The following is a 23,620-nucleotide window of genomic DNA, read 5'->3' on the forward strand; positions in this document are numbered from 1 at the left end:
AAATACATTTTTAACTTGTTAGTGGAGAGGTTGCTTGTCTAGCAACTGCAACTATCTAGAACATTAGTGAGGACAGGGATTAAATAAGTTAAATAGTCTGGAAGTAGTCATCTGTCACAAAGCACGCACACTTCGTTTTTGGAAGACCCTCTCTAACAGAGTATGTGGTGGAGTTTCTACATGTATTCATTTAGCTTAAGAGAAATCAAGCATTATTATTTGAAAAAGAATAATTTGGTAAAATGATATTATTTTCACAGAAAGACTCGGTTATGTTGTGTGAATAGGTTATCTTGTGTGAATCTTTCTGCTGTTTTCTTTTATCATATCAGCTGCTGAAGGAATTACAAAAATACCTGTGTGTAGTAAGTATTCATATGTTCCTGATGGACAGAGGGTGTTGAGACAAGATGAAAGTATTTGCTAAAAGTACCTCCAGCTAGTTTAACTTCTTTTGGTCTTTCAATTGACTGCTTGTGAGGTAATATTTACTGAGAGTCAACTGTATGTAGTATTCTGTCCCCAGTGATTTTTGGAGATAGAAATATTATTTAACAACTTGTGCTCTCAAGTATCTTGTTTGGGGAGATGGTACTCCAAATATAGTGTACTCAGTCGCTCAGTTGTGTCCAATTCTTTGAGACCCTTTGGACTGTAGCCTGCCAGGCTCCTCTGTCAGTGGTATTTCCAAGGCAAGAACACTGGAGCGGGTTGCCATTTCCTCCTCTAGGAGATCTTCCCAACCCAGGGATCACTGTGTCTCCTGCACTGCAGGAGACAATTTTTTTTTTTTTTTTTACTCCTGAGCCCATGAGGAAGCCCCACTCCGCATACAGGCCAATATATTCAACATAGCAGATAATATTAATACTAGTGGTGAATGGAGGGTACAGGTAGCAGTTGGTTAGTTAGTTAGGAGTTATCTGAGGAAGGAGCTGTGGAAGGATACAAGAGGAAGGAGAATTCAGTCTAGATGGTAATTGAATAGACAGGAAGGAAGGAAGATACTGAGTCTTTCCCTTTTGAGCTATTAAAAGATCTACAGGATTAAGTATTTTCTCTTCACCTGCCTTCCATTTCTGTTCTCAGTTGTGGGGCAAGTAGGAGTAATAGCTCCACTTCCCTTATTAGGAAGTGTGTTAAACAGAATTGGAAAGGGGTTGTCAGTTTTAGTGAAGTTTTGCTTGAGGTCATCTCAGCAGTTGTTCAGTTGCTAAGTTGTGTCTGACTGTTTGTGATGCCGTGAACTGCAGCATGCCAGGCTTCTCTGTCCTTCACTACCTCCCGGAATTTGCTCAAACTCATGTCCATTGAGTTGATAATGCCATCCAATTGTCTCATCCTCTGTTCCCCACTTCTCGCCCTTGATCTTTCCCAGCATTTTAGCAGTAGTTTTCCTAAAAAAAATAATGATAACTTGCCAGACTAAATATATGTTCATTGAACTCAGTCATTAAAATTGAATTATGTGGTGGTTGGGGCGCTTTGGCCACCTCATGAGAAGAGTTGACTCATTGGAAAAGACTCTGATGCTGGGAGGGATTGGGGGCAGGAGGAGAAGGGTCCGATAGAGGATGAGATGGCTGGATGGCATCACCGACTTGATGGACATGAGTTTGAGTGAACTCCAGGAGTTGGTGATGGACAGGGAGGCCTGGTGTGCTGCAATTCACAGGGTCGGAAAGAGTCGGACGTGACTGAACTGAACTGAACTGAACTGAACTGGGGGGCTGTAATTTTGGTAATTTGTATATGATGAAGCTGTATCACATATATATATTTGGCTGCACCAAATATATATATGGTGGTGTCATGCAGAATCTTTGATCTTTCTTGTGGCATGTGGGATCTAATTCCCTGACCAGGGCTCGAACCTGGGCCCCCTGCATTGGGAGTGCAGCATCTTAGCCACTGGACTACCAGTAAAGTCCCTTACTTTACAGTTTGAATTTACTAAAAAGTACCACACAAATTATGAAGTCTGCTTTTAAATGTCACAAGCATAGAGTTTAAAATTGGTGGTGGGAAGAATAAATAACTTTGTTTATGAGGGGAGCATTTCCCAAAGCATGATGGGGATGGTTGTAGGCAGTATGTAGAGAAACATTTTGAGGCTGAAAAGCTTCAAATAGTGATCAAGAGCTTGGATTCTCGAACTGGGTTGCCAGAGTTGAATATGCTCTCTGGCAAATGCCTTAACCTTAGTCTTCTTATCTGGAAATAAGGATATTAATATAATACTCTACATCTCACAGAGGAGAAGGCAATGGCAACCCACTCCAGTATTCTTGCCTGGAGAATCCCCATGGACAGCAGAGCCTGGCAAGCTGCAGTCCATGGGGTCGCAAAGAGTCGGACACGACTGAGCAACTAACACACACACACACACACACACTTCACAGGGTTGGTGCAAGGATTGAATTAAATACATATCCCTTAGGATAGTATGTTAACTATTACTAATTTAAGTTTAAAAAGATTAACTTGAAGAAATAAATGAATAAAGCAAATAACAATACAGCTGGTGCTCAAAATAAATGGTCAAAAAGTTACGGAAGCACTAGATGACTCTAGTTTGAAAAACTTTGTTTTAAGGCTACAGATCTCAAACTTTTTGGTTTCAGTACTCCTACACTCTTAAAAAGTGTTGAGGACTTAAAAGAGCTTTTATGTGGGTTATGTATATCAATATTTACTGTATTACAAATTAAGAGTTTAAGAGAACTCAAATTTATTTAAATGCAACAGTAACAAACCTGTTACATGTTAACATAAAAAAATATATTTTTCTGAAATAACAGTTGGAAGAGTAACATTGTTTTACTTTTGAATGGCATTGTTTTATTACACTTTTGCAAATCTTAACTGTCTGACTTATTAGAAGAGAGCTGGGTTTTCATATTTGCTTCTGTGTTCAATCTGTCATGACAGGTTTTTTTATTGAAACGGATGGATATCTAGACTCACACATCTATATATTTAAGTGGAAAGGGAGGAAATTTCCATCATCTTTTCAGATAACTATGTATTTGTCTTTAAAACTCAACAAGAGGTAATTTCTTAAAAGGTTGATTTTAATATAGAATATGAACTCAATGAATTTTCATACTTGGTACACTCAAGAAAGAATGAGAACATAAAAGGCACTGTCTTAGTATTAATATGGAAATAGTTTTGACCTTGCTGATTTTCTGAGAGAATTCTTGGGGAGGCCCTCAAAACCTGAGACCCTGTACCCCACTTTTGAGAACTGCTGCTCTCAGAATGCTGTGTTTATTTTCAAGTAGCTTTTATTTCTATCACCAGAAGAGGGCAGAGGAGACCACTTTATAAGGGGCTCTTAAGAAAAAAGGGCTAGTAGCTTTTGTTAATCACTTTCTTTGTGTCCCATGTTTAAGTTCCAAGATCTTATAAAGTCACAGGAAGTTACTTAGAGATTGTTTATTGATCTTAATCATTAGTGGCAACAAGCTATGAAAGCACTCATTTCCTGTTTAGGTGTACATTACTTAAAGACAACAGATATTCATGCCAGTGAGTCAGAACACTTGCCCTGAACAGTCTTAGAGAAGTCCTGAAAAATCTTACTCTTCTGATTCTCACTATTTTAGTGATTCTCACTAAATTGAATAACATTTTTAAATGTTATTGTTCCTTTTTCTTTTCATAGAAGTAGTTAATATTACTTATAGTAAAGCTTTAAAAAAAAATTAGAGAAGCTAAAAGAAGAAAATTAAAATGACCTTAATCCCACAATCCAGAGATTACGTTTTGGAGATATATATATATATATGTATAATTTGTTTACAAAAATGATCTCATATACTACATCCTGTTTTCTAACCTTAAAATATATTTTTAGTACAGAAACAACACATATTCACTCTGAAAAAAATTTTAATGAAGCAAAAAAGAAAAATCACCCAAAGTCCTACCATCCAGAGATCATCACTGTTAACACTTTGAAGTATAGCTTTTGAGATCTTTTTCTATGTGTGTACTGAGGCACACACACATAAGTTTTCATAGTTAGGTTCATCCTGTTCTTTTATCCATCAGTTTTCAGAAACATACGTTAGTGTCTTAGTCTCCAAATTTAGCCAACGGAGTGATATTTTTTGGTTTTGTTTTATTATGTAATCATGTTTTTGTATATATATATTTCAATTTATTGTAGTGATTATTCTTGATACTCTTAATTGTTCCATCTGTGGCCTGTGGGAGTCATTCAAGTTAGCTGTTGGACTCTTTGATGTGACCTAGTAGTCTTGATTGCTTCTTTGCTTTAAGACATAAGATATTCAGATTCATCTTATACATTTCTTGCTCAATGCTTGAACGCAATTCTTTTAAGAATAAGTGATATTTAGGGACCATAAAATGGACGCTAGTAATATTTATTGCCACTGAAATGTCATTGCTTCCAGACTTTTTCAATGATTAGAGCTGGGAAATATGTGGATTTTAAGAAAACAAAAAAAAGCAAATTGAAAGTTCCTACTGATATTCCAAATTAAAATGAAATGTTACAGAGTTTAAATTTTTCCTAACATTTCATTAAGAAAAATTTTAAACTTATAGAAAAGTTGAAGAAATTTTACCATGAAAACTCGTAACCATGACCTAGACTCTTTAACATGTGTTTGTCCACCTAGCCATTCTTCTTTACTGTATTTTATATTTTCATCTTTGTATTTCTTTTCCCTTACCTGTAAATATTGATTCCTAATAAAGTTAATACAGTTATTTACTTACTTTATATATATATATATGCATGCAAATATATAGTCACATATTCATATATACTCACACATACATATAATTTTTTACAATAAAAAGTCCAACATTACTATCATCAACAAACCTACTGTTTCTAAGGGATTTTGTTTGTTTTTGCCCTCAGGATGTACAAAGTTCTATATTTCAAGTCATTTGAAATATGTGTGGTTATGCTGCTAATTTGGTTTAGAGAAAGAGCTGGAACATTTTTTCTGTAAAAAGCAAGCAGTAAATATTTTGGGCTTTGTGATCCATACTGTCTCTGTTACAGCTTTTCACATTTGCCATCATAGCTCGAAAGCAGCCATATGTAATATGTAAATAAATGAGCATGACTGTGTTCCAGTAAAACTTTATTTGTGGAAATAGGTGAAGGGCCAGATTTGACCTGTAGCTTGTATTTTGGCAACCTTGGACATAAAATATAGAATTTTTAGGTTCATTTGTTTTTTATCTTTAGGAATATTTTGAATTTTCTTTTTGATTTTTCTTTTTTAAAACTATGAAAAACGTCGTGTGCTCAGTCGTGTCTAGTTCTTTGTGACCCCATGGACTGTGGCCCACCAGGTTTCTCTGTACCTGGAATTTTCCAGGGGAGAGTACTGGAGTGGGTTACTATTTCCTGCTCCAGGGGATCTTCCCGACCCAGGGATTGAACCCATGTCTCCTGCATCTCCTGCATTGGCAGGCGGATTCTTTACTGGTAGCACCACCTTTGAAGCTCATGAGAAACATTCAGTGCTTTAAGAGGAAAACTCCAAAACTGGATACATTTATCCTTGTCTACTCCCACTGATTATTTTCTGTTTCTGTATAGACGGTTCATTATACTGAATTTTTAATTTGTTCTTCCACTACTTTTAAAAAATAAAAATAATCTGTGTACCTTCCCATTCTAACACAAAAGTTAGCATACTATATACATTCTTCTATACCTTTTAAAATTCGGTATGCCTTAGAGATAGCTGCATAGTGGTACGTGGAAATCTTCCTCTTTCCCTTTTACAGCTGTATAGTATTCCATTATGTGAATATGCCACTGTTTATTCATCAGTTCTCTATGAATGATATTTGGGTTGTTTTAAGCCATTTGTTAATATAAAAAAATACTTTTACCAGACTCAGTGGGTTTGGGGTCCTTAGTGAACACACCAAGTACTTTCTTAAAGTAGAAGCATTTATTACAAGTAAGGAGTCAGGGAGATAGTGTTACCAAGTTCAAGCTATTACTGTTCACTGCTCTACCAGGACAGGACAGTAAATTGGGGGACAGGTATTGGGGCAAAAAATAACAACTTTACCTGGAAAGCCAGCAGACTGAGAAGATGGTGGTACCAGGAAACCATCTTAACCTAGTTAGAATTCAGGCTTCTTTTTTACTAAAAGGGGATAGGGTTTGGCTTGTTGCAGAATTGGCGCAGTTGTTGATCTAGCCATGATGTTCCTATAAACCTCCAATGGAGAGAAATGTTATTTTTTCTGCAACTTTTTATCTCTGTATAAGTGGAAAAGAGTTACACCTTTAAAGGTCAAACCTAGGAGGTAGAGAAAAGGCTATGGTGTGTATTTCAGGTCCTAGGGCACAAAGATTAGAGCTAGAGGAAGAGACCCAATATGGAGTCAGGTTTGTTCTGTGTTAAATAGGCCTCAAAGCACCATCTCCCTTAACCACTGGACCAGGGTAGTTTTAAGCCTGGGAGGCATGCATATTCATGAAAGGGTAGGCATGATTATCTGTAAGCATTATAAAGAGGCAGCGGTTACTCTAGGTGGCCCAAAACTGAAAGCAAACAGGTGCTTGAGTGTTTGCTTGCACTCCAGTGTCTTGTTGGATGTTTTGTAACCTTTTGGAGACACCTGGTGCAATTTAAGGGTTAGCTTCTGCAAGACAAAGCGCACTTTGATTCAGCCCCATCCCTTCCCTACTGCTGCATATCTAGCAGTATGGCAGTGAGACGCTTTGTGTGTATGTCACTTTGCATTTTTGCCTGTGTATCTATCTATAGGATAGACTCTTAAAAGAGGGATTGCTGGGCCGATGGTTAAATGCCTATATAATTTTGTTAGATATTGCCAAATTTCTCTTCTTAGGGAATGTACCATTTTAGTCTCTTACCAGCCATGTATGAAAGTGTGTGTTTCCCCAAAGCACACAATGTGTTATAAAAACATTTGGATTTTAGCCACTTGATAGACGGGAAGTGATATTTCAGTATAGTTTTAATTTACTTTTCTCTTAGGAGCAAGGTTGATCATATGTTCATGTTTAAGAGCAATTTGCATTTCTTTTTCTGTAAACTGTTCATATCTTTTCCCCATGTAGTATTTCATGCTCTGTTCACTTGAGAATATTTTCAGTGAACATGTCATTGAATAATGTTCACCATAGTATAATGGCTTCAAATAATCCATCCGTCATTCATTCATTCATTCAATAAATAACTGCTTATTTTGAACAGCTACTGTGTCAGACAGGCCTTGTTCCAGGCAAGGAGAACACAGCAGTGAACAAAACAGCAATATCCTTGTCCTCAAGGAATTTTTGTTCTCATTGGTGGAGAGATGATAATAAGCAAAACAAATGTTACATATAAAATACAGTATGTTAGATACAGGTAAACTATAATTTACTCAACATGTATTTCTAATTTTACACCATTATAAATAATGTATTGTTGAACACCCTTTTAGTTATCATCAGTTGCATCTTTCTTAGAAGATATATTAACTTTAGTTTTGAAATCTATTGTTGTTTGATTTCATTTATGTTTTCAGCATTTTATTATAACCCACCATTTTGCTTTACATTTTTAGTAGTCGTCTTAGAATTACAATATACATCGTAATTTTTCACAATCTGCTTAGAATTTGTCTTATACCACTTCATAGGACACATGAAAACCTTGTAACTGTGAGGGTTCTTTCATAGCCTTCCACCCCTTTTGGCTTTTATACTATAGTTTTCATGTTTATTGTATCTATATAAGATATAAACCCCATAATACAGTTTTATAGATTTTACTTTAGACAGTTATATATATTTAAATAAAAGAGGAAACAAATGAATCTTTTATATTTAGCCACATATTTACCATTTCTGATGCTTTTCCTTCCTCCTGAAGATCCAAGTTTCCATCTAGTACTGTTTTCCTTCAGCTTGAAGAACTTCCTTTAGCATTTGTTTGTGTTCCAGATCTGCTGGCAGTCAGTTATCTTAGTTTTTCTTCCTTTTTCTTTCATTTTTGAAGGTTACTTTTTATTGGATATAGCATTGAGACTTGATAGGTGGGTTTTTTTTCTCCTGTCATCACATCAGGTGGTGGTTGTTGTTTTTTGTTTGTTTTTTACCCTGTTACCACTTCAATGTTTTCCATTATCTTTTTAAGTCATTGCTTGTGAGTTCACAGTCATTCATAGCATTCGTCTCCTATGCTGACTGCTTTTTTCTGACTACTTTCAAGATTTTCTCTTTGTCTAATTTTTAATTTATTTATTTTTAATTGGAGGATGATTGCTTTACAGTATTGTGTTTATTTCTGCCCTCTATCAGTGTGATCGTTATCTGATTTCAGTGATTGACTATAATATGCCTAGATGTGATTTTCTTTCTACTTATCCTGATTGGGCATCACTGAGCTTACTCAATCTGTAAATTTGTTTCTTCACTACATTTTGGAAAATTTTGATCATTATTTCTTCACATCCTTTTGTGCTTCATTTTCTCTCGTTTTATTCTAGTTACGCTCTATTTTATTACAAATACATCATTTGAAAAAAAAAAACCAAATACATCATTTGATGGTGTTCACAGATACTAAGGCTCTGTTTCTATAAAATCTTTTTTTCTTTGTTGTTCAGATTGGATAATTTCTAGGGGTATGTATTTGGGGGGGGTCATCTCAAAGCTGTTAAGTCCATCCATTGAGTTTTTTAAAAAATTCAGATATTTTGTTTTTAAATTCTAGTATTTTCATTTGGGTTTTTAAAAAATACTTGCTACTTTTTTGCTGAGAGTCTGTATTTTGTTCATTCATAATGAGTATTTTCCATCACATGCTTGAACACAGTTATAAGAGTTGCTTGAGAATCTTTGTCTGCTCAGTCTGACACCTGGGTCATCTCGGATCAGTCTCTACTTGATTGTCTTTCTCTTGAGGTGAATCACATTTTCATGTTTCTTTATCTGGCCTAGGACTTTTGGATTGTATCATTGACATCATGAAGGATATTCTGTCGAAACTCTAGATTCCGTTGCAGTCCTCTGGAGAAGATTGATCTTCTTTGGCTTGGTTTTGTTTTAAAGTAGGCATTTTTTTTTTTTTTTTTGCGATGCCATATGACGTGGGATTATAGTTCCCTGACTCGGAATCAGACTTGGGCCTACGGCAGTGAAAGTGCTGAGCCCTAACCACTGGATCACCAGGGAGTTCCCTGAAGTAGGCAGTTCATTTGGCTGCTTCATACTCTAGGCTCTGTCTCTTCTGCAATGGGCAGCAGCTCTTTTCAGTTCTTTCCGTTTTAGCCGAGGTATGTGAAGTGCTTCCCATAGATGCTTAGTGCAAAGAGTAGCCACAGATTTAAGCAGTTTGTATTAGATGGTTGGGTGGCATCACTGACTCGATGGACATGAGTTTGAGCAAGCTCTGGCAGTTGGTGATGGATAGGGAAGCCTGGCGTGCTGCAGGCCATGGGGTTGCAAAGAGTCGTCGGACACGACTGAGCGACTGAACTGAACTGACTGAATGCAGAACTGGGAGCTCTTCCTCTCTGGTTCTATACTTTCTGAAATTTCTTATTTTCTACCTGCTGTAGTTGCCCTGAATTCTGTGCTTTGGTTCTCAAGTCAGTAAGATGAAATTCTTCTCATGTTTTTGGTATGCAAAGACCTAATGCCAGACTGAAAAGCAGGAGGCTTCTTCAGTGCTGTTTTTTTCCTCCTGGGTGCCTTCTCTAGTTTTTGTTCCCTTTCATCACCTTCAGGCATCTTCAGCTATTTGCTTTTTTCTCTTTGTTCAGAGTTGATAGTTATCTGTGAGAGGCTTGGTCTTATAGGAGTTCTGAGGAGATCGTTATTAGCACTCTTCACTCATTCTTTTACTCAATCAACTACAGATAACTTGTTTGGGGCTTACTTTATGTCAGCTGTGCAAAGCACCCACCAAACAAGAGAGATGTAGTACCCACTGTCGTTAAGTTTAAATTCTAATAGAGAAGAAAGAAAGTAAATAGCAATAAAATAATTACTGATTATGATAAGTATTATAGAGGAAAGAAATTGGGTGTTATCACAGAGTTAAGAGTGTGGGGGATGGCTTTTAGAGTGGTCAAGGAAGGCCGCCTCTGAGGAGATAATATTTAGATTGAGATTCCGGATATCTGTGTCTCAGCATTTCCGCTTTTAGGTGTATATATGTCAGGAATGTGTGTGCATGCTTCTACCAAGAGAAATCTATTTTATTATTTATTTATTTTTAATTTTTGACCATACCACGTGGCATGTGGGAATCTTAGGTTGTTCCCCGGCTAGGGGTTGAACCCGTGCTCCAGTATTGGGAACCACTAGACTGCCAGGGAATTCTCAAGAGAAATCTGTTTTAAATATTAAGAGGATCTGATGTGTGAAAAGTAAATTTTTGGGAGAGTGAAAGTAGGGAAGCCAGGCAAGAGGGTTCTGATGTACTTCAGTTTAAAGATGTCAATGGCTTCGACAAAGGTTGTAGTCGTGAGATGGATAAAAATGAATAAATTTGAGAATGATTTGTAAGCAGAACAGGAAAGACTTGGCGATGGGTTGGATAAAAGAAAAAGGTGGAGATGTTACCAGTTGGTAACCAGGTTAGATTGTACTTAGGAGTGTAAGGTACCTGTGAGAGTCAGTAATTTGTTAAATTTGAAAAGCCTAAGAAATATCCAAGTGGAGATTTCATTCAGCAGTTGGAAATATGTCTCTGAAACTTAGAATCATGGGCTCTAAGTAGTCGTGGGCCAGGCATGTAAGTTTGGAAGCTGTTAGCTTATAGCTCCGGAGAAGGCGATGGCACCCCACTACAGTACTCTTGTCTGGAAAATCCCATGGGTGGAGGAGCCTGGTGGGTGTGGGGTCGCTAAGAGTCGGACACGATTGAGTGACTTCACTTTCACTTTTCACTTTCACGCGTTGGAGAAGGAAATGGCAACCCACTCCAGTGTTCTTGCCTGGAGGATCCCAGGGACGAGGGAGCCTGGTGGGCTGCCGTTGACGGGGTCGCACAGGGTCGGACACGACAAGCGACTTAGCAGCAGCAGCAGCAGCAGCAGCTTATAGCTCATTTTTAAAGACCTAGGCCTAAATAAGACTGTCAAGGAAGATAATCCAGAGTTCAGGACAAGCCTTGGAGCACTTTGATATCTAGTAGAGGAAAAGAGCCAGTAGAGGAGATGTTTCGAGATGGCCATTGAGGTAGGAGGAAAAAAACCAGGACAGGGTGCTTGCTGCCCCAGAACCTAAGAGAGGAGCGTTTCAAGGAGGGAGTCAGCAAGGATGTCCTTCGCCAGCAGAGGGCAGTAAAGACCATTTGGGGAGAGTTCAGGAAAAATTGAGGCTAGATACTAGGGAGTGTGTGTGATTGAATTAATTTCTTTGCATCCCATGTCCATATTCTGTGATCTGCCTCACTGGTTGTAATTTTATGATGGAAAGGACTTTGTTTTCTTCAGTGCCTTATCCCTGGGATCTAGAACAGCTTGAATAAGCCTTCTGTGGTAAATGTTTACCTTTTTAGATTTCTGTTCTCGCTATAGTTTCAGCCCAGTAAGTTGATTAAGATCTGGCCTCTTGGTTCTGGGGCAGCAAGCACCCTGTCCCCTCAGAACGTGTGGGGAATGGAAACAAACTCCATGAAGTATTAGGTTGGCCAAAAAGTTCTCTCAGGTCTTTCCACAGGATGCTATCAAAAACCCAAATGAATTTTTTGGCTAACCCAATATAATGTGTTATGTGCGTAATTCTAACTACACGCAAAGTGCTGTGGTAAGGCAGGAAATGTGGTCTTGAATTCTGCCTTGGCTGGGGAGGCCCAGTTGGGGGCCCTGTTTCTAGAAGTAATGACATCTGAGTCAGGCTTCAGAAGATGAACTGGAGTGGGCAAGGCATTCCTCACGGAGGGAAGCACAGTTTGTTTTCCATGTATGTAATTTGATTGATTTTTCTTCAGAAGGATCAGGCTCAAATTCACTGCAGAGCACGAAACATGATATCCTGTTGGCTACTTTAAAATCTAACCTGTCTGCTTTGGAGGACAAGTTTCTGAAAGATCCTCACTGGAAGATACTGAAACTCCTACGGGATGAAATTGCTAATGAGGCAGAATGGCCGCAAGACTCTGTGGATGTCACCTGGCGTTTTACCTCCCAGACCTTACTGCTGCTGCTGTGCTTGAAGGAAACCATGCTCTGCCTGGCAGCTGATTTCAATCCAGGTAAACCCAACCCGAAGACTCCAGAAACTGCTCCTGCCCTGAGCCCGGACACGCTTAGCATCTCCCAGCAAAAGACTGTCCAGTCGGTTTTGCAGTTTGTAGTGACCTTGGGTGTCTGCCCCTATCTCGCGCCCGGCGTTGGAGTCCCTCTGAGATTCAGGACTGAGTTTGGGGCCGTCGTTCAGGACGTGGTGTGTCTCAGTACTGCTCCCAGCGCAACCCGGAGGCTGTACACAAGCTGCAGGGCCCTCCTCAGTGTCGCTCAGCACGCGTCTCTGGGGAGCCTGGTTTTCTGCCGCCATTTGGGGGATATCGCAGCAGGTCTGTGCCAGCTGGGGTTCTGCCCAAGCAAGAGGTCATCGCTGAGTCCTGAGGAAGAGGTAAGCATCCATGGGGAGAGAAAGAGAGTGTGTGAGAATCTGTGTGTCCTTGTATGTGGTTGCTATAAGAGATCATCTCAGTTCTTTGGAAAAGTGCTGATGGAAAGACCTAGAATTTTTATTAAATGCCTAAGTATCTCTGGTGGATAGACGAATCATTTTAGGGGGTTGGATCTTTCATTTATTAAATACAAATCCTTTCACTCCTGGAGAGTCCATTTCACCTGTTCCCTTCTTTCCATTTTTTGAAACAGCTGTTGCAAGCTATTTCTTTGAATCTCTGTTTCTTTCCAACTTTGTAAAATGTGTTTATTAATGCCTGCCTTGAGAAAAAAAACAATACCCACCTTGGAAGGTGGCTGTGAGGAATAAGGATGATGTGTGTAAGTTACCAGGCCCAATACCCAGCAGTGCTCACCAAAAAGTTACTACTACTAATATTAATATTAAACTGTTTACGCCTCCTTCATTAAGTTCTTGGGAAGATTAAGTGAGATGAAGTATGCAAGCACTGGGTTCCCTCCACAATCCAGTCAGTTGTTGGTTGTTAGGTGTTGAGGGTACAGGCAAGTGTTTTGTTGACAGTCAGTAAGGATTTGAGCGTCTGGACGATAAAGTGATGTGAAGGATACAGAAGCATTAGATGTGGCCCTTTTCTCCAACAGCTCACACAGTCACTGGGGAGACAAGACTCACAAGTGCACCATAACAGGGACCACTGCTTCCCCATGAGAGCACTGCCAGCCTTAGCACAGGAACCCAAACAGAAGACGCTGTTAAGGTACAGATGTCACCAGGGTCACATGCAGTGTACCTCCTTCGCTCCTGCATCCAGATTTTATCATGTCCACTCAGCTCATCTTTCCGTCAGCCTCTCTGTGTCACCTTCCAACTTGTTCCTTTTCTGTTTGTTCTCCCTGTGCTCACAAAAGAAAATAAAACAGAAAACATTTAAAAGCCATCGTCACCTGAGTAGTCACATGAAATTATGGTCTCCTCCAGTGCCCTTATGTTTTGCGGAGCAGAGCTCTGTGCTCTTTACAACAGGGTGTGCGTCTTGACAGCTCCATCAGTGCCTGCTACCTGCACTTCCTTGAGATGAGGGGTCTGGAGCAGGTCTTATGACTATTGTTTGAGCTAAGCAGTACCCAGAGGTCTCAGGCAGAAGAGAGAAAAGAAAAGGGAAACACAGAAAGGACCAACTGATGGGATGGAAGGAGAAGGGGAGACATGGTGGGTGGACCGTATGAAGCTGGACAAGTTCCGCAACAGCTCCTGCTCTGATCAGCGTCTGCATCACAATTTACTAAATCATATCGAGCAGGATTCTGAGTCTTGACTGTGAAGCTCCCAAAGGGGGTCAGTCTGTTGTGGTTTGGAGCAGGGACCCAATTAAACAGCACCCTCTTTGCTGCCCAGATTCTGAGTGAATGAAAGGACAGTTAACAGAGTAAGAGATGATAAATCAGAATGTCACCTTTATTAATCATCAAGGCAGAGCTGGAAGGTCTATAGAGAGAGACCCATGGGTCTCCTAACAGTGCATTCCACAACGAGATGCACTTCTCACCCAGTTTTAAAGGGTGCTAGAAAACCGCAGCTCCTTCTGCCCCAATGCAGAGGACATGCCCCTGAAAAATCTGTGGCACAGAAGAGCAGAACAGACTGTGCACTCATGCCCAAGGGACTGAAGAGGAGCGAGCTCTGTGTGCTAGAACTCAGCAATCAGATGAGTGGATGCAGTCTCCTGCCCAGAAGTGGGTGAGAGAATGGAGGGGGGGCCAGGAGTGTTTCCTTATTATAGCTTCCTCTGAATGGAAGGAAACCAAGAGGCAAAAGAATTAAAAAGGGTAACCAGCAAGGACCTACTATATAGCACATGAAACTCTTCTCAATGTTATGTGGCAACCTGAGTGGGAGGGGAGTTTGAGAGAGAATGGATGCGTATATATAAATGGCTGAGTCCCTTTGCTGTCCACCTGACATATCACTGTGTTGTTAATTGACTATACCCCAATACAAAATAAAAAGTTAAAAAAAAACAGAGGCAAAAGAAGTTGGCCTCCTGCTCCCCTCACAAGCATCTTTGTTCACTGTTGCAGAGCATTATCTTCTCTTGCTTGCCTGGTTTGTATCTCACAGAAGCCAAGGACGTGTTTCTTTTAGGTGTTAACTGAAGAAGAAAGAGCCCTATCGAGGAAGGCCCTAAGAGACATCTTGGATCAAGTGTATCAGCCATTAGCAGTCCGAGAATTACTTATCCTCCAGGGAGGACCGCCCCAGGTATGCACACCTGGGGGATTCTTGTGGGTGAAACTTTAATAATAGAGTGTAGCGTGTTGTCTTCTTCCCTGGTAGCTCAGCAGTAAAGAATTTGCCTGTGATGCAGGAGACCCAGGTTTGATCCCTGGGTGGGGAATATCCCTTGAAGAAGGAAATGGCAACCCACCCCAGTATTCTTGCCTGGGAAATGCCATGGACAGAGGAGCCTGGCTGGCTACAGTCTGTGGGGTTGCAAACAGCTGGACATGACTGAGTGACTAAGCAACTGTCTTCTCCTGGAAATTAGTCTAATTGAATCCTGTTTCATCTTTTAGATTGTTAAATGGTATTTGCCAAACTAAATTACACCGACCTCTGGGATAATTTTAAGGAATTTTTCTTTTAATGAAAAATGGACACTTTTCCCAATAATATTGTGATAATTTTTTAGGGCTTATGACAAAAATATATTTTATTCATTCTCAAACTGGGTCTTTTTTTTTTAAACTAAAATTTGGCTGTTTTTTGACAGTATTCTTCTGGCAAAAGTAGAATGGAGTATTCTTATTCTTTGAATGGAGTATTTGAAGTCAAGGAATTAAAACTAGAGTAAAAATGTAATAGTATATATTCTGCTCAGCATAATATAGTTTTTTTTTTCCTTAAAAGTAATTATTTATCTGAAATTATTCAATTTGGTGATGTAGCTGGAATTATCTATTTTCTTTTAGTACCTAAATTTTAGTTACGAGTTTAGATGAGTAAAGCATGAAGGTCCAAAGGATGGGACTTCCCTGGTGGTCTAGGGATTAAAACCCTGTGCTCTGAATGCAGAGGGTCTGGATTCAATCCCTGGGCAGGGAACTAGATCCCACATGCTGCAACTAAGGCCTGGTTCAGCCAAATAAATAAATATGTATTTTTTTAAAAAAAGCATGAAGGGTCAAAACAGTTAACTGTAGGACCAGCTGAAGCTGACCAAAAAGACATCTCCTTGCCGAAGTCATTTTCATCTCATCCCTCGAATATTACTAGAGCCTCATATTGGGACCCTGTTGCTCATGCCCTGCTTCTCTGAGTGAGCCCACAGTTTGCCAGATGAAATAAAATACATTATAAGGACATGGTGGAAAGCAGAGGCCCAGGAGTTAGGCACACTGGAATTCAACCCCAGTGTGCAGTTGTTTGAATTAGTAAGCCTTTCCATCCCTCACTTTCCTTACCCATAAAATGGGGATGACAACAGCACCTTCCTGATGAAGTCCCTTTTGAGATTGTGTGTGGGGTACTTAACACAGTGCATGGCACATCAACCCCCACAGATTTCTTTAATTATTAATGATTGGAAAAGAGAAAACAGGCTAGTGTGGGGTTAAATGTTTCCTTCACTGAGTTTTATGCTCACACATAAAACACAGTTAAACACAATGAATGACCACACTCTAATTTGCACTCCAGCCCAAAATAAGGGACAGCAAGACTGTTTTGTTGATGGTGGTGCCGCAGAACTCTCAAAAAGGAGTTCTTGAGGAAATCTAACTCTTCCTAAAGCTGCTATGTCAAAAGGAATCAGAGTAGCTACGACCTCAGAGGCCAGGAGGGCCCTCTCACCGCTGGGGACTCCCCTCTTAGTGGTGAGTCTTCTTTGGAAGCTGCATTTGATTGGAAGGACTGCATTCAGATTGGTTACATGGATCTTGTGTCCCCCAAGTCTATATTTTATTCACAAACATATTTGTATATTTCTGGGTTTGAAATTTCACTTGATATTTTTTCAAGAAGTTTCATTGCATTTTTACTTCCTTAAGATTAAAAGTAAGGCTGAAGAAGATTTTATAAATGTTTACAAAGATTTTTTTTTCTCTATAAAGATTTTTTTTTGCCATGATGGCTTTGCAGGATCTAAGTTCTCCAACCTGGGATTGAACCCAGGCCATGGCAGCGAAAGTCGAAGGAATCCTAGTTGAGGGAATCCTAACAACTGGGCCACCAGGGAACTCTCCCCTCCCCTTTTTTTTAAAAGAAAAAATTTTGCCCTTTTGAAGTCTGTGTAGCGTACTGTTAATTATCAGTCTGACTCAGTATATTTGTATATTTTTAATTTCTGTAAATCCTATCTGAAAAACAACAACAAAAATCCTATCCATTACGCTGACATTCATTCACACGTTTCCCTTCGTTTTTCAGTCCTGCTCAGAAGGGAAGATGCAAGTGAGGTGTCGGGCCCCAGCATGGCTCCGGCGTCTGTGTGGGCAGCTCCTCTCTGAAAGGTTGATGCGACCCAGCGGTGTTCAGGCAGTAGTCCGGGGCATTTTGGAAGGAGCAGGTGGTAAGAAACAGACGTGTGTTACTTTGGCATCCACTTTTCTTTATTGGTCTCTAGCGTTTGAATGTAAAACCTGGTGGAGACTAGACTTTGTTTGTGCCTTTGTGGGGCGTGAAAAGTTAAACTTTAGTGAACTCCTTTTCCCAAAAAAACTCATTTTTTTGCTATTTTCCCCCCAAATAGTTGTGATACACTGCTCATGTTGCATAATATTGTCAACTGTTTCAAATAAGTTATAATATCAGAGGAAAACATTGTACAGAAAATTTAAGTAAACACTGTAGAAACCAAGAAATTCTCTGTGAGGTCCTAAGAGTACTTCACCTCAGGACTTAAAATACAAAAGCATTCTCCTCAAGCTTGAGATACCCAAGAGATAAAAGCTTTGGAATGAAATTTTAGATTTGTTTCCAGTTATACTCTCTTAGTCCTCATTAAGAGAAGAAATGTTAATTATCATACTAAGTATGGTAGTAGTTTTTAATTTATATTTTTTGACTTTTAAACAAAATTATATATGCACATAGTTTAAAGAATCAATAGGTCTGTAATGCTTTTAGAGAGAAATAGCAGTTCTTAGCGGCTTTCTACTCCATTTCCCATCCCCAGAAGCAACCACTTGGAACATTTTGAGCAGGTGTCTTCTGATATTTTTTCTAACCATAGTCCTTATATTAAAAAATATTGCACTGAAACACTCTCAGACGTAAATCACAGCAGGATACTCTATGATCCACCTCCCAGAATTCTGGAAATAAAAGCAAAAATAAACAAATGGGATCTAATTAAAATTAAAAGCTTCTGCACAACAAAGGAAAATATAAGCAAGGTGAAAAGACAGCCTTCTGAATGGGAGAAAATAATAGCAAATGAAGCAACTGACAAACAACTAATCTCAAAAATATACAAGCAACTTCTGCAGCTCAATTCCAGAAAAATAAACGACCCAATCAAAAAATGGGCCAAAGAACTAAATAGACATTTCTCCAAAGAAGACATACAGATGGCTAACAAACACATGAAAAGATGCTCAACATCACTCATTATTAGAGAAATGCAAATCAAAACCACAATGAGGTACCACTTCACACCAGTCAGAATGGCTGCGATCCAAAAATCTGCAAGCAATAAATGCTGGAGAGGGTGTGGAGAAAAGGGAGCCCTCCTACACTGTTGGTGGGAATGCAAACTAGTACAGCCACTATGGAGAACAGTGTGGAGATTCCTTAAAAAATTGCAAATAGAACTACCTTATGACCCAGCAATCCCACTGCTGGGCATACACACTGAGGAAACCAGAATTGAAAGAGACACATGTACCCCAATGTTCATCGCAGCACTGTTTATAATAGCCAGGACATGGAAACAACCTAGATGTCCATCAGCAGATGAATGGATAAGAAAGCTGTGGTACATATACACAATGGAGTATTACTCAGCCGTTAAAAAGAATTCATTTGAATCAGTTCTGATGAGATGGATGAAACTGGAGCCAATTATACAGAGTGAAGTAAGCCAGAAAGAAAAACACCAATACAGTATACTAACACATATATATGGAATTTAGGAAGATGGCAATGACGACCCTGTATGCAAGACAGGAAAAAAGACACAGATGTGTATAACGGACTTTTGGACTCAGAGGGAGAGGGAGAGGGTGGGATGATTTGGGAGAATGGGAATTCTAACATGTATACTATCATGTAAGAATTGAATCGCCAGTCCTTGTCTGACGTAGGGTGCAGCTTGCTTGGGGCTGGTGCATGGGGATGACTCAGAGAGATGTTGTGGGGAGAGAGGTGGGAGGGGGGTTCATGTTTGGGAACACATGTAAGAATTAAAGATTTTAAAATTTAAAAAAAAAAAAAAAAAAAAAAGAAACAACCAAAAAAAAAAATATTGCACTGGAATGGATGTACTTGGTAATTTTTGAATGGATAGTGGGCATTGTAATTTAACACTGCTGGATGCTGTATTTTGTTGTGTTCCTTTGTTGAGCTTTGTGCTAGGATGCAGTTAATTTTCTTGGTATCAGTTTGAGTTCTTCGTTCTTTTTTTTTTTTTTTTTGAGTCCTTCAGTTCTGGCTCTAAACCTTGTTACTGTGGGTGGATAACAGCCTTTAACTTAAGGTAATTTGGCACCAATACTAAGGTGATTGATACCTTTCTGGGATTTTACTTGATTCTGTATGTATTAAGAGGCTTTCCATGGTCACTAGCAGGAACACTAATTATTCCAAACCCTGCATGAACTCTGGGGATTGTGCTCCCTCCTCCTTTCTGGTGTTTCTTGCCTTGGGTTTCTCTCTCTCTGTTGCTCTCCCTTTCTCTCAACACACACATATACCACACTCTGCAGAAGACTTGAGAGAGGATTCCTCTGCTGGCCTCTGGACTTCCCTCTGCTATTTCACCCTGAAAGCTCTAGCTGTGTTGACGTCCCTGAAGTCTGAACTGTGTTTCTTCTTTAATTCAGCAGTGTAGCAGGCTTCACTGGATTCTCCTTTACCTGTGGTGTGGCCTCAAAACTCTCTAGGGACCTGCCTTGGCGGTCCAGTGGTTAAGACTCCATGCTTCCAGTGCAGGGGCCCTGGTTCACCCTGAGTTGCAACATGTCTCGTAGTATGGACCAAAAAAAAAAAAAATCCTCTCTCAAGGTAGTAGGCTAGGGTGTTCATGGGGCTCGCCTTGTTTGCTTCCCTTCTCTCAGGGACCAGTGTCTTGGACTGCTTTTGTCTGATACCTATTACTCCCTAACTCTAGTTTAAGGCAGTTTGAATGACATGATGCATATAAAGAGACAGAATAATAGAAATATTAATAATTTAAAACATGTCAGTAATAAGCACAAAGAAGAAACTAGCGTTCAAATAATATGCATACTCTAATTACAATGGTTAAGTGCTATTTTTTCCTCTGAACTTGCCGGAGACCAGCATCAAAATGAAAGTACGAGGAGGTAGTTTATCTTACAGAAGAAATTAGTGACTTTCAATAGGGAAAAAAATAGTTTCTCCTCTAATTTAAGGACCTTATGTGGTGAGGTGCTATGAAATTTTGACATCTGTATCCATTGCTGACAGCTGGGGCGGCTGGAGGGAGTGATGCTGAGGCCACAGCTGCGGACTGGAAGAAGTGTGACTTGATTGCAAAGATTTTAGCCTCTTGTCCTCAGCAGTCTCTTTCACCAGAGGATTATTATAGAGATATCTGCCCCCAGGTAAATCATGTTTCTTTTGTCTGTTTGAGGATTATCTGCTTATTTATAGAAAGAGGACTTTTAATGTTCACCTAATATTGAGTTAGGGGCTTTCCCAGTGGCTCAGCGGTAAAGAATATGCCTGCAGTGCTGGAGATGCGGGTTTGATCCCTGGGTGGGGAAGACGCCCTTGGAGAAGGAAATGGCAACCCAGTCTAGTATTCTTGCCTGGAAAATCCTGTCTGTCCATGGTGTTGCAGAGTCGGATACGACTTAAGTGACTAAACAACAACAACAGTATTGAGTTAATATAATGTTTATTATTCAGTGAAGGACTTTCTTAATAACATTAAAAACCTGTGGGAGAGACTGATCTGTTTGGCTTCCCTGATGGCTCAGTTGGTAAAGAATCCACCTGCACTGCAGGAGACCCCGGTTCAATTCCTGGTTTGGGAAGATCCCCTGGAGAAGGGATAGGCTACCCATTCCAGTAATCTTGGGCTTCCCCTCTGGCTCAGCTGGTAAAGAATCTGCCTGCAGTGCGGGAGACCTGGGTTTAATCCCTGGGTTGGGACAGTCCCCTGGAGAAGGGAAAGGCTACCCACTCCAATATCCTGGCCTAGAGGATTCCATGGACTGTATCAGTGGGGTTGCAAACAGTCAGACACGACTGAATGACTTTCACTTTCATCATTAGTAACTGACTAGCTTGCCCTCAAAACTGGAACATGGAACTATAGTTTTGTCATATTTATTATCTTTTCTGTGTTTTTAATTATTTTTTAAAAAATATGTAGTAAATAAAAAAGGTAAATTAGCATGGTATACAATTTTAAAAAGCACAAAAGAGTAAGCGGAAAAATAAGTCTCTCTCCTGTCTCTGTACCAATTTCTTATTTATTTTGCAGAGACAATCTGTGAATAATATGTATACAATTATATATGTATATATTTGTTTTTATATTCTAATTTTTACCCAAATGATAATGTGCTGCCCACACTATTTTTCAGTTTTGCTTTTTTCACTTAACAATGTACCTTGGAGATCATTTCATGTTAAGCTGTCTCATTCTTTTTCTTGGGTGCATAGTATGTCATCATATTATGTACCATGATTTATTTAACCAGCTTCCTATTAATGGACATTTAAATTGTTTCCATTGTTTCGCTGTTACAATGCTCCAGTTAATAGGGAAAATTTTTAGAATTGAAATGATTGGCTTAAAAAGTATATGTATTTAAATTTTTGATTGATATTATATATGTATTTGTTTTGCCACACCTTTGCCTACACAGTGTGTTACAAAACTTTTCTTTGTTAATCTGATAGGTGGAAATGTGGAAGGAGTGTTCTTAGTTACCTTGCCACATGCTTTTAGATGTAAGGTATGCCTTTTGGAGAACAGTGTAAAGAAAGTCATCCAGCTGTTACGCTGGTCTTCAGGTTCTCATGGGGAAGCATGCATGGGAACAAATATCATGATGTAAAATCTTACACTGGAAGATACTAAGTAGAAAGTATCTTACAGGATAAAGTTATTTGCAATGATGGGTAAACCTTTTCTAAAACTAGTAGCTATAATGTTGGCACTTAAGGAAATGAGACAATCAAGTCATAGGTTTTAGTCTTGCTGAGCCTGTTTTTGGCAGCATCACAGGTCACATACGGTTTTGGGACAGCGGATTCTCCTGTCTACAAAACGTTTGAGTCACTTTTAAGCCAGGAACAGAATGCACTTTTCTGTTGGGTACTTAGACTCAAACATGAGAGATCAGTGGTTTGTTTGTTTGGTTTTTGTCTTTTAATGTTTATTTTTTGAGAATAAAGTAGACCCTTGGTCAGATCTGACAGGCTCTTCAGATTCTGAATATATTTATATGCCTTTACCCCGTAATTGCTATTTATCATAGCAAAATTTGGGGGAAAAGCTGAATATCTGAAAATAATATATTTTTAGGAATTTATAACAATATGAGGAGGTTTCAGCAGTACACAAAATTGAATATTAAGTATGGTCTCAAATGAAAAGAGGAAAGAATTATACAGGGAACATATTGGAAAAAATACACCAAAGTGTTCATAGTAATTTGGAATTTTTTTTCTTAAAAATTATTCTCCAAATTTTCTACAAATTACACATATTTTATAAATCTGATAAAATTGTTTAATAAAAACATAGCTCCTTCAGTTCTCATACCCTTTGGTGCTGGGTTGTTAAATTAATTAAAAAAACAAACAGTTCTGTTGGATCAGTGTTACTGCAGTGAATTTATTTCTTGGTGTAAAGAAAGTAATGTGAAATGTGTTCTTTTCTTAATTGTTGTAGTGCTTCTTACAAAGACCCTGGTATTTACCTTATGGAATTTTTCTTTTAGATTTTGGATTTATTTCACTTTCAAGATAAATTGGCAGCACGGCAATTTCAGAGAGTTGCCACCACAACCTTTTTAACTATGTCAAGAGAACAGCCACAACTGGCAGCCAAGTACTTACTTCAGCCCATGTTAGCTCCTCTTCATCGATGTTTAAATACAGCAGGTAAACAAGGAAGTCTGGTGGTTTGGGGTCCCTCTAAAGGACCTTCTTCTGTGTTTTGGATTTAAATGACTTAAGTCTATGTAGTTAAGTGTCTTTAGTTTTGTTTTTTTCTCCTCAACTTTTTATTTTGAAAAATCCACTTCATGGAAGTTCTAAGAAGAATACATTGTCTCATCCCTATATACTTCACATAATTACCATTTTGGCATGTTCACTTTCTCTTTCTCTGTTCCTACACATATACATTTTTTTTTTCCTGAAGCATTTGAGAGTTAGTTGCAGATATCCTCAAATATATAGACTTAATTCAGATTTCTTATTTGTCCAAAGAATTTCCTTTATATCTGTTTTTTAAAAATTACATTGCATTTACTTGTTACATTAATTCTTTAATGTAGAATAGATCCCTAATGGTCTTTCACTCTGACACTTTTGAAGCCCAGGTTATAGACAGTTCTGCAGTTTGTATTTGTCTAATTGTTTCCTCGTGATTAGATCCAGGTTAAACATTTTGGCAGGAATACTGTATACGATTTTATTTTTCAGTCCATCAGATTATGGACACATGTCATCAGTTTATTCCATTAGTGAAGTTAAATGTGATTAGTTGATTAAGGTGGTAGCAACCAGATTTCTCCACTGTAAAAGTACCTTCCTCCCTTTTTAATTAATAATGAT

At 38.9% G+C, this 23,620-nt stretch overlaps 1 protein-coding gene across 3 annotated transcripts in view; it reads left to right on the forward strand.

Annotated features, from left to right (window-relative positions):
* Window positions 1-23,620, forward strand: part of TANGO6 (transport and golgi organization 6 homolog) — a 181,595-nt gene that overhangs the window by 1,325 nt on the left and 156,650 nt on the right. For 2 of the 3 annotated variants that reach the window (XM_018062193.1, XM_018062195.1), the window contains exons 2-6: window positions 11,973-12,616; window positions 14,783-14,899; window positions 17,066-17,207; window positions 20,288-20,424; window positions 22,780-22,942. In XM_018062193.1, coding sequence (XP_017917682.1) covers window positions 11,973-12,616; window positions 14,783-14,899; window positions 17,066-17,207; window positions 20,288-20,424; window positions 22,780-22,942 — 1,203 coding nt within the window. The remainder of the gene's footprint in view (window positions 1-11,972; window positions 12,617-14,782; window positions 14,900-17,065; window positions 17,208-20,287; window positions 20,425-22,779; window positions 22,943-23,620) is intronic. The other variant, XM_018062194.1, reaches the window with a different exon arrangement.

Source organism: Capra hircus, chromosome 18 (assembly GCF_001704415.2).
Source record: "Capra hircus breed San Clemente chromosome 18, ASM170441v1, whole genome shotgun sequence".
In the NCBI taxonomy this organism is placed as follows: Eukaryota; Metazoa; Chordata; class Mammalia; order Artiodactyla; family Bovidae; genus Capra; species Capra hircus.